The sequence below is a fragment of the Lytechinus variegatus genome, chromosome 17 (assembly GCF_018143015.1).
Source record: "Lytechinus variegatus isolate NC3 chromosome 17, Lvar_3.0, whole genome shotgun sequence".
NCBI lineage: Eukaryota > Metazoa > Echinodermata > Echinoidea > Temnopleuroida > Toxopneustidae > Lytechinus > Lytechinus variegatus.
In genome coordinates, this window is record NC_054756.1 from 20,543,261 (window position 1) to 20,555,664 (window position 12,404).

The window sequence follows — 12,404 nt, forward strand, 5'->3', positions numbered from 1 at the left end:
CCTCCAGCTCACAGTCAGCCACTGGCTGACATTAACCCAAGGCCTCCTAAGCAATGGCCTTGGCTGCCCCATTGCCTACTTGACCCCTTTGCCCCATGCATTATCCTTGGTTATCTGTTGCGCCCTTTCCAGATTTTTCCCATTTATACTGTAATATAGTTTAAACTTGCCCAAGAGATAGGTGCCCTTGCCCTAAAACCATTGAAATTTAACCCTTTTGTTACAAAAGGTGCTCGATTCATGGGAATTTGTGAGTGTTGTTCATATGTGTCATATAGTTATTCAATATTGGGGTCACAGCCTGCCCCCCCCCCCAAAAAATACATATATCCAAATTACGCCTTTTTGAGCATTACATTCCAACTTATTGGTTTCTGGTTAATGTAATGCCCTTTGATATGTATTAAGGGTTCTTAAAGCAGAACATTTCATTATTCTGAATTCATTTGAATTTACAAGTTCACAAATCTGGCATAATCTCAAAGTGTGACTTTTTCATGTTCAACTGTTCCTTTTTTTAAATGCTAACTTAGAAAGATCATTATTAGTACCTAGAATTTATGCCTAATTTGAATTCATATATACAAATACAATGGATCTTTGAGTGTGCTCTTGTGTGTGATGATTACGATGATAATGTTTCTGGGTGGGTGTATCTGTGTGTGTGCCTTTATCGCTTTTTCCCTCTTTTCCCTCTTCATCTGGTGTGTGTAATATTTTTGTTTCCCTCTTTTTTGTCTCACTTGCATAGCAGAGTGAGACTATAGGCGACTCTTTTCCGACGGCGGCGGCGGCGGCGTCAACATCAAATCTTAACCTTAGGTTAAGTTTTTGAAATGACATCATAACTTAGAAAGACCTAGTTCATGAAACGTGGCCATAAGGTTGATCAGTTATTACTGAACATCCTACTTGAGTTTCATGTCACATGACCAAGGTCAAAGGTCATTTAGGGTCAATGAACTTAGACCATGTTGAGGGAATCAACATAAAAATCTTAACCTAAGGTTAAGTTTTTGAAATGTCATCATAACTTAGAAAATATATGGACCTAGTTCATGAAACTTGGACATAAGGTTAATCAAGTATCACTGAATATCCTGCATGAGTTTCTTTAGGGTTCGATTACATGTACACTTGAATAAACAATCTGAATGCGTCATACTTTGAGTTATATGGCCTCCAAAATTGATAAACCTCTTTTGAACACTAATTGAAAAACATGCAAAAAGGGATATACTGTAAGTTTGATTTGTATGAATTTTCATATCTGACTCGTGTGCTTTGTAACAAATAAAATATACCATACAAATGAGGCTATACACGGGGCGTCCAGTTTTAACGTCTTATTTTCATATATATACCTATAGATGATGCCTGAAGTCATCATTATTGCAGCAATTAATTGACAGATAAGCTTAAGAATCTTCCATTATTCCTGTATGAAATAAATATTTTCAATAATGATTGCAGCATAATATGCAAGAGAAAAAAACATTTTTTTTTCATCTTGAATGGAGTTAAACAAGTGTATTGGAAACCAAAAGTACTATACACTATTCGAAAGCTAAGCAGGAATATGGTACAACAATAATGTGATCATGAATTTTAATCTAATCCCACTGCAATTTTTTTTAATAAAAACACTCAATTTGTGAGCATCATTGCCTATATTGAAAATCTCCCCAGCTTGAAATATATATCATTGTTGTATATAAACACTTTTATATTTATTTGTACAGAAGATCAATTATATTTTTAGCCTAAATGTGCATAATGCGATGATCCTATTTTTTGCTATTTTCTTTCATAGATTTGAGGTTACCATAGGGTAAGAGCTTTATTGTGCTTTTCATCATCCAGAATTCTATTTGCATTGCCATGTGTCAACAGAGTTGTGATTATATGATTTTTCATTTAGAGAAGATAGAATATGACAATTTCAACCTATAGGGCCTAAATAAAAATCTGTAACTATCCCGATTTCTTTTGCACTTTCCATTCTTATAGATTTGAGGTCTCTGTATAGTTGACTTCATCCTTTTTTCTTCTTTTTAAAAAATTTTCTGTTATAGATTTGAGATCACAATAGAATTAAAAACAACCAAGAAGGATAGCCTGATCTTTTACATGTCAGATCCTACTGAGAATTACTATGCTGCGTTACAGCTGATGGAAGGTTTCGTGTTTTTTAACTTCAAAATTGGTAGCTCGCCGGTGTTCATGGACTCGGACTTTGTGATCGATGATGGTTACTGGCATACGGTAAGAGATCATTTCCTGTTATCATTTACCTATAGCGGTGGCTTTCATGATGCTATTGATGACTTCTTATATTTTGTTAACTTCTGATGTGACCAGCCACCCCAAATCCAAGAATAAATCGCCATGGGAAGTTCTTTGTTAATAGCCAAAATAGCATTATAATTTGGTCTTCAAACAACCCCCCCCCAAAAAAAAAACAACAACAACAAAGCCTCTCTGAAAAAATAACTCCTGTTCTTTATTCTGTCAAGTTGTAACGTTGAATTTAACTCAAGATTCAAATTTTTCTTTGACACCATTTTTTTAAGGACTGCTTTATAGAAGTTTAACTGAGAATATATAATGTGTACTTCTCATGCTTGAGTACACCTCCAACTTCAAACTTTGTTTTCTTCTTATTATTTTAAATGCTTGCATTCAATCAAGTACTTATTTAGGTTCATCAATTTTGACAAGTTATGTATCGTTTTAAAGCTTAGGATTCACTTTTCAAACTCAATAAAAATCCCAAACTTCATTATGGGAGACTAATTGTTGGTTTGGGGATGGCTGGTTGCTAACAGTATCAAATCACCAATTAGTCGGTCAGTCAGTCGGTAACATGTCTGCCCATCGAACCAAAGATCGTGGGTTCCAGTCCACCCCTGTCAGATGACTGAAACCAGTGTGTTGTGTGTAAATGTCTCTCCCATGTTTCATAGATGCAGGCTATGTTACAGAGGAAAAAATTCTATCCCTCGGATAGGACGTTGTGTAGAGAAGAGTCACCACCATTGCACGTTAAGAACCCACTGCACTATTCGTAGAAGAGTAGGTGTAGTGGTTCACCTGCACTCCCTCCAGTCAGTTTTATCGGGAGGAGAGACCTGCGAGTCACAATGATTCAGTTCGCTTTTTGCCTCCCAGGCACAGGTGACGCCAAACAAATAATAATAATTAAACAAGAGAGTCTTCATCATTTTATCCACAGATTGAGATCTCTCGGAACAGGAAGACAGGGTCTCTCCAGGTTGATGGTACCAAACGAAAGAGGGCAAAGTCAAATAATGGTAGGAAGAATCTCAACATCCAGTCACCGATCTATATAGGTGGTCTTCCTTTAAACCGACAGTCACCGAACATCTATGGGGTAAGCTGTGCTGTTTTTGTCCTTGATTTAATTTTATTTTTATGTATAATGTAAAATGGAGCCCTTCACCATGTACAGTTACAGACTGAAGCTGTATGTAGATATGGTGATGATGGTGGTGATGATGATGGTGATTAATGGTGATGGATGATTAATGTGATAAAGATGCTGACAAATATGATGATGCTTATCATTATAGGTGATTACGTAATGATTATACCATTTTGACAGTAGGATTTTACATATATAACAAAGAAAACAGGATATGGCATTGTTGTTATTCTTATTTAGCAATGTAAGTGATCAATTTGACTGGGAAATGGATTCTAGATTAAGTCAAACTTCAAGCAATATATTCTTCCTATTTATTATCGCAGGAAGCCTTGATCTTGTCATATGTATCCTACTTCCAGCATTATTATTTAAAGAAACTAGACCTATACAAATACATTATCAATTCATGAGGAAGAAATTTGTCCCAACCCCTAGAGACTATCCTTGACCTGAACACAAAACAAAGTTAGCCGCTTTTAATAAAGGAGTATCTTGCTCCAACAACAGATTAATTGAAAACCCCCTAGCTTGCATAACAGCTGTAGAAGACCATGAGAAGAGCAAGTGAAAATTAATATATTTTTTTTATTACAACCTCAAATCAATACATATGTGTTTTGATACCCTCCCACCTTATTGAGTATTTATTTCCTCTTCAACTTTTGGTCTAGAATATTTTAGAGGAGGATATTGTAAGACCTTTTGAACATTTAACCGGCTTAATTTTAATCATAGTGAATGCAATTGATATTATTTCTACTTGAATTGAAAAAGGAAAATCCTTAATTTGAGGATTATCATAATTTTCCAATTTTTACATTTTCATAATCACATATATTTTTGCTTAAATACAATATTCCTCTTCCCATATTTTGTAGAATTGTGAGGTTTTTTTGCAAGACCTGTGTGTTAAGACCTGCTTGTTCTTAATTCTGTATTTGGAAGGGGAAATGTGTCCTGGAAGTATTATCTCTATTATTTACTTTTAATCAAAAGATTTATTAGTGTTCTGTCAGTGAGTGATTCTTTTTAACTCTTATCCCAACCCCCTGCATGCCTGGGGAAGATTTCAAGCAAGTCTCTGTATTCAAGCAAACTGTGTTCATTTTGGGGGTTGGCCTATTGAGCTATTTCTTGTTAAAAAGTGGCAAAGGTAGATTAATACCCCACTGAAGGACATTGGTATAAATTACAAAAAGGGGAAGAAAGCGGTAGTAGTAGTGATTAGGCCCGTTTCGGGTACACGTGTACACGTGTACACGCACGGTCAAGTCAGTGCACGTGTACTAAATTCCATCACCGTGTACACGGTAGCATCTGCATAAACAAGCTCACAGCCTCACATTAAATCTTAGTTCTCAGACACTGCACATGTTTTAATTACTAATATGTCAACATATTTCAATTAATCCAGAGTGAGTTCACTTCCAAAATCGCCAATTTAATCCACATTCTTTCTGGAGACTCACGTTTTTGTACCACGAAATCGGCACGAAATGGGTCTGCTCCGGTCTCAAAAGCTCGAAAGCGTTGCTCAATTACACTCAGAGTCAATTTGAGAATCACAAATTGCGATAGCGATCATCGCTACAACTTACGTGTTATACGCTCGCACACAAGCCTACAAACAAACGCTCTTCAAATTGGCAACATAATAATGAAAATTAATCGATAACCTTAGTTACACTTATTTTGCGGCGATCTGTGCATGCATGTACGGTACAGTATACAAAATGCGCATCCACCGAGCGTCGGCGATAGCTAGGGCCCTGCACTGATTTTCTTTTGCATTCTTTATTAATTTAATGCGCTGCTAAGCCGAGTAAACTTTTAATTTGCACCAATTTTTGTGGATTGATACTTCAAACTTCTCAGGTAAGCTTTAAAACCGTGACTTAGGCTATATAGACCCCTTTTTATGACATTGATGCGGGTCCGTGTCGACATGAAAACAGAACTCGCTCTCACAGTGTTTACAACGTGTACACGTGTACACGACCGAAAAACACGCCGTGTACACGTGCATCAAAAATGGACTTTCAAAACGGGCCTAGTAGTGATAGTAGTGGAATTGTTTTATATTATTATTTATTGAAATGATAATAATAATGAAAAAATAATCATGATAATAATAATGATATTAATGGTAATAATTATAATAAATGATGGTAATGATAATAATAACAATAATATAATAATTATAGTTTTTATTTTTTAAGATGATGATTGTTATTTTTACTACTACTACTACTACAACTACTACTACAACTGCTACAACTACTGTTACTACTACTGTTACTACTACTAATACTACAACTACTACTACTACTACTTCTACAACTAATACTAGTAGTACTACCACTAGTACTTCTATATAATATTATCATCATTATAATTATTCAAATGTCTAAAATATCTTTAACATCACTTTTGCCTTTGTAGGATGGTTTCGATGGCTGTATACGAAAGTTCCGTTTGAATGGCATTGACATCGACCTGAGAGGAACGGCCAACAATTCTTATGGAGTTGTAACCTGCTACACCAATACTGAACCAGGACATTATTTCCAGGGCATTGGCCATGCTCTTCTAGGTGAGCTTTCTCCCATTCATACAGGGAGGAATCCAAGAAAGAAGCAAATTCTTGTCAGAAAATGGTTATCAACCATCCACCTCAAAACCCAAAATAAACTGTGATGCCATGCTCTCCTTAATAAGCCAAAATACTATTTTGGTCATCAAAAGTCAAGATTTAGAAAATTATTTTATCTGAGTTTTTTTTAGAAATGACAAAATTTTATGCTTGTAAAGTTCAATTAATACAAAATACAAAAAAGTGTTTTCAGATTTGACATTTCATTTTCCACTACATTGCACATACTATACTTGGATGATTCCCAAATTTCAAACATTGTTTTCTCCTTATTATTCTTTGAAGCTCTTTTAAACAGTCCTACATTCAATCTAGAACTTGTGTGGGTTATCATGTATCAGTTATGACAATTATATATCCGATGATCTTTGTAGGATTGCATAGTGGAGTTTATAATGGGGAAAAGGTGTACGATTCACCATGTGTAATGTATGTAGAAGGGAAGGAAATACAGGCAGAAAGATTGAAAGACGAGAAAGGATGAAAAGAGGAAATTAGAAGTATTCTTTTCTTGAAAGTGAATGAAGTCCTGAAAAGGCCTGTAAGCCAGATGAGATGAGCTGAATATGACCTGAGTAGTGATGGTTTGGGTAGTAGCAGTATGAAGTGAAGAGAGACTACTTCTAATTTCCTCTTTTCATATTCTTATTTGTATTTCCATTTCAATCTTTCTGCCTGTATTTCCTTCCCTTCTTCATATTACACATGGTGAACAGTAAAACCTCCACTTTAACTTATATATTATTGTACAGATAAAGATTTTGCGCAGTACAAAACACTTTTACCAAATACAGTACACAGTGCAACACACTATTACCAAACTTAGTACACAGTGCAACACACTTTTATGACAGATAGTTCACAGTGCAACACACTTTTACCAAATACAGTACGCAGTGCAACACACTTTTGCCACAGATAGTACACAGTACTAAACACTTTACCAAAGATAGTACCCAGTGAAACACACTTTTACCAAAGTTAGTACACAGTGCAACACACTTTCACAAAATACAGTACACAGTGCAACAGACTATTACCAAATATAGTACACAGTGCAACATGCTTTTATGACAGATAGTACAGAGTGCAAAACACTTTTACAAAATACAGTACACAGTGCAACACACTTTTACCAAATACAGTACACGGTGCAACACACTTTTGCCAAAGATAGTACACAGTACTAAACACGATTTACCAAATACAGTACACAGTGAAACACACTTTTTACCAAAGATAGTACACAGTGCAACACACTTTTACCAAATACAGTACACAGTGCAACAGACTATTACCAGAGATAGTACACAGTGCAACACACTTTTATGACAGATAGTACACAATACAAAACACTTTACCACAGATAGTACACAGTTCAACACAATTTTTGCCAAAGATAGTACACAGTGCAACACACTTTTACAAAAGATAGTACACAGTACAAAACACTTTTACCAAAGACAGTACACGTTGCAAAACTTTTTGATCTGAGGTAGTACATAATAATAAACAGTTTTCAATTATCATGCAGCAACATTCTCAGTAATGTGTTGTATTAAAAAATGTATATCATCTCTTCCTACAGCAAACCAACAGCAAATTGGATCTGATTTTCAACTCCTAATTGAGTTCAGAACAGCGCAAAAAGATGGTCTTCTCTTTGCGGCAACAGATCTTGACGGTGTAGGAGTTACAGTCATAATTTCTGATCATGATGTAAGTACATTTCACATGCAGATTTTATGAATACAATTTATGAAATCAGTTTATTTGCATTTAGGGATATCATGTTTTTTTATCCAAATAATTTTTCTTGGCTTTATTTGAACATAGATGTTATCCCCTAGAACCCAGTGTAAACTTTATGAATATAAAGTTTAAATTATTGGCTTCAATTTTGCAAAAGCAACGAGTCTTACTCTTTGAAAAACAAGATATATGACATCTATACAGAAAAGTAGTATATGGAAGCCCATTTTTTTTTTAACTTCGTCATCACGTGTTTGATTAAACAGTAGAAAAACAAATAGCAGAAATGACAAAACATTTTTCTCTCCATAATCTACATTAGGGTGAGGTGGGAAGGGGGGTGGGGGCTTTACAGGAAATGCAAATTTATTTCTCTTGCCTGCAAAGCAGAGTGAGACTATATGCTCTGCTTTAAGGACGGGGGCGTCGTCAGCACTGAAATATTAACCAAGGTTAAGTTTTTTCTGAAATATTATAACTTAGAAAGTATATGGGCCTAGTTTATGATACCTGGACACAAGGGTAATGGGATATCATTTATCATATTAGTTTTGTATGTAATTTATATTTTAATAGCTGTATGTGATTTTTAATGGATGTGGATTGAATTGAAAAAAAACCCACCAGATCTTGAAAGTCATTCAGTTGAAAAAATAATAGCCTGCTCAATTACCTTTTTGTCACTTCGAACGAAAATGATGAAACTCACAAATCAAAAATGAAATAATAATCTGTCCTTACGCTTAACCCTATAGATTCACCTGAAGTTGTACACTGGTCGCAGAATGGCCATGATCCCGTTCCAAGCGCACGACAACTTCACGGTCTGTGACTACCAGTGGCATGTGGTTCAAGTAACAGAGATAGATGGCCTTTGGCAATTGTCTGTTGATGGTATTATGGCCAACAATCTCAGGGGTACTGTTCGACTTCCAGGAGATGAGCGTTACCAGTTCTATGCGGGTGGTAACCCATGTAAGTATTACAATCATTTCCCTCTGATAGGCTGTTAAATGTGACCAGCCACTACAAACCCAACAGTAAGTTGCCAGGGAAGGTTCTTTGCATATAAATAGCCAATTAGAAATTTGGTGTCCCACTGATAGGTTGCTAAATAAAATCTGTTCCTGGGGAAAGGCCGTCATTCATAAATATCTGCTGGCCCCAGTAAGAAGTGATGAGGGCCACCTGTTATATGGTGGTGGTGGTGTCACAGTGTGCCAAATTAACGCCTGTTACTATGCTAAATATGCTATTTTATTCATGAGCCCACCGTTTGAAGAATGGACTCATTCATTCAAAACAGTGGACTCATGGATAACCATGGTAACAGGTGTCAATTTGGTGCACTGTGACAAAAGGACGCATCAGCATTGGACATTTTTTAATATACATGTTAAATAAGGGTAATTTACACAAGAAATCTGCATAAACCATGGGTTCAACCAATGCTTTTTAAAACCACCTTTGTGAATTCAGGCAAATGAGTTTCCTTTATGATCTCCTTCTTCTTTTGTGCTGAATTAGCACATATGAAAGTGCAATTATCCATTATATTGAAAATGCAATTCATGGCTTTCACCCAGTAAATACGAACGCATTGACCGATCTGATAAGTCAGAAAAAAAATCTTGGAACCAGCGAGATTTGAGCCTCTCACGTACTGATTGTCTGTCAGCAAATCTTCCACCAGGCTGTCACTGGTCCATGGCACAGTCACGCTGAAATACATATAGGATACGCTGAAATACATATAGGATACCTCGGTGTCCATGCTGCTCTAAGAATGCAAGTCAGATAAAAAATCAGAGGTGAAGCCTATAAGTTGTATTTTCAATTGAATTCCCAGTACAATCATTTGATTTTTCAATAAGGTGAAAATTGCATTGAACACTTAGTAAATGTCTAAGATCATCATTGCTGTAACAATATTATTCACATACATTTCTGTTAATGAAAAAGATGGAGAATGGAAAAGGGGGAGATGTCAGCTCACTCTTAGCATATTTATTTTAACGTACACACAGCCATTTCACAAAATAATCCTACCTTCATAAAACAGCAAATAGTTATGGAAACAATCGTTGATTTTTTTACAATACTGGTATATTACGATTGATTACATGATGGCTTTAAAGAAATCAGGCATTCTAATACACTGCTCTCCCACTTTTCCTTTGACAGTATCAAACCCAGATGCCGTCAAGTTCAAGGGCTGTATACGACGTCTCGAGGTCAACGGAGGGGTCGTCCCCGTCGAATCATCAGTTGAGATCGTGGGTGTGGTTCCTCTGGAATGTCCCATCGTATGACGACATTGATGCTTTGCTCATGTGCTGCTTTATTCTCAACATGTATTTCAATATGCAGGGGCTTTGTGCAAAATCTTTGTATGTAACAATTCGACAGCTGCATTCCAAAAAAAAAATATCTGGACCACCGAGAGAGAGGGGAGTGGTCTTCCACCTGTGTTTTTAAACTCTCGCATGAATCAGTATATTTTCTTAGATGAGGCTTGTGGTATTGCCACTCTCCACCCATGTGTGGTAAATGGGAACCCGGTAGGAAGGAATTCCTTCGATGCTTGAGCGCCTGATCAGGGTAGTCATGCTAAAGCCAGGTTAATGGTATGCAGCGCTTCAAAATATTGTATTAAGCGCTGTATAAGTGATGCATATCATTAGTATTATGAAAAAAAATATTGTTAAGACTGTTAAGTGGAAAATGGAAGAGTTTGCTCCGATACTGATACAGTTGTTAGAAAGGGTCACATGACACAATTCTAATGCAGAGTGTGTTAGCATGCTCCCAGTCAACAGATAAGTGGAACATTCGTGATGATGTTGATAATCATCATCATGGAGCGTGGGGAGCGTTGTGGCCCAGTGGATTAGTCTGTTTTTTCTGACTTTGAAACAGAGGGTGGTGGGTTCGAATCCCAGCCATGGCGTAATTTTCTTCAGCAAGAAATTTATCCACATTGTGCTGTACTCAACCCAGGTGAGGTGAATGGGTACCCGGCAGGATTAAATCCTTGAATGCATGAGCGCTGAAAGGCAGCTCGAGTAAAGCCGGGTAATAAGGATAACAACGCGCCTCGGAATAGAATTATTCTAGATAGATGGCGCTATATAAATGCCTATTATTATTATTATTATTTTGATATTAGAATATTGGGTCAATCAGGTTGTTATGAATACCTTTTACAATATCATCTATGCAAAGAGACTTCAATGTTTTTGGTTTTAGCACGGAAAATATGACAATCAGGCAGATTAGAAGAGTCAATTCTAAATAGTCTGCTCTTAACTCAGGAATTTAGTTTTGAAGCATTTGTTCATGATTTGTTTTCTGAACGAGATATTTACCTTAAGTTACATTTTTTGAAATGTTTTTTTTAAATCAATGTACTATTGGGTTTTCATGTATTTTGGAAGTCGATGGCCGCTGTAAAATCTTTTTCTCATTTTAGCCTAAGAAAACATAATCATTATCCAATGCATGATTGGATATCATTGCATGAGAGATTAAATGTGCTTTTGTACTTACATTTTACAGAAGTATTGATTTGATTATGGTGTTTACATGTATCTACGGTAATTAGGCATCATGATTATGTCTAATTCTATGTTTTAATGTTACTTTATGATTTATTTCTCACAAAATATTAGTATTGAATATATTCAATTGGTAACATGGCACATATTACTTCTTTCTAAATGAAGTCTTGGTCATGCATCTATTGACCACTTGCCTCATATAGCAACCCATAGCAACATGGGTTCTACACAGATGATGTCATGGATATAATTATAGCTAAGTAATTCATCGAGTTGAATGTTTGAATTTACTTAAATGGTTTCCACCTTTAATTGAATTTCCTTTGGATGGTCATCGGAACATAATCTAAATATTAATAGCTGTTATACAGCCATTTTATGAGTGTTAATGTGTACATTTCAGTGTAGTGCAATTTGTTCCTCTTTTTTGTCTCAGTTGCTGTAAGGATAAATGTATTATCGCAAAGGGGCTGACGTAACATGTAATGTTCATGTTTTGTGTTTTTCAAAATGCACTTCTCTAATATTTTTATGCATATTTGAATGTGTTATTTTTTCTCTGATCTTTTAAGGCAGATACATGTATGCTCAATATGAATATGTGTGTATTTTTGTAGTTTTTTTAAGCGTGTAAATATACTAGCTAGGATTAATTTTCTTTGTTTTCTTGAAAAAAAAAGCCTTTCCCTTTAAGTTCATAACACTGCCAAGTTTTACCAAGGTGTTATACTGTGTTTTTATCGGTAGTGTATATCAGTTTCAGTACAGGTAATTATTTACTTCATTTTTATAAGATTGTGACAGCGTTTATCATTTATCTTTTGCTAAAAATGCTGAATATGGTGTGCTTTCTGATTTTTCAATATATTGTGTAAATATAATCATTCTTCAATTCTTTTTAGCATTTCAAATGATATATTTGAATGTCATATTGATACTTGTACATGAAGTTCATGTTTTTTGATAATCATGCACTCCCTTTACAGAGACT

At 35.6% G+C, this 12,404-nt stretch overlaps 1 protein-coding gene across 1 annotated transcript; it reads left to right on the top strand.

Moving 5' to 3' along the window:
- Positions 1-2,081: 2,081 nt before the first annotated feature.
- LOC121431050 (laminin subunit alpha-2-like) lies at positions 2,082-10,751 on the top strand. Its single transcript, XM_041628520.1, has 6 exons — positions 2,082-2,265; positions 3,236-3,394; positions 5,891-6,041; positions 7,690-7,820; positions 8,609-8,828; positions 10,038-10,751. Exons 1-6 carry the CDS (start codon positions 2,131-2,133, stop codon positions 10,163-10,165), a joined length of 924 nt encoding a protein of 307 aa, XP_041484454.1. The 5' UTR covers positions 2,082-2,130; the 3' UTR covers positions 10,166-10,751.
- Positions 10,752-12,404: the final 1,653 nt, after the last annotated feature.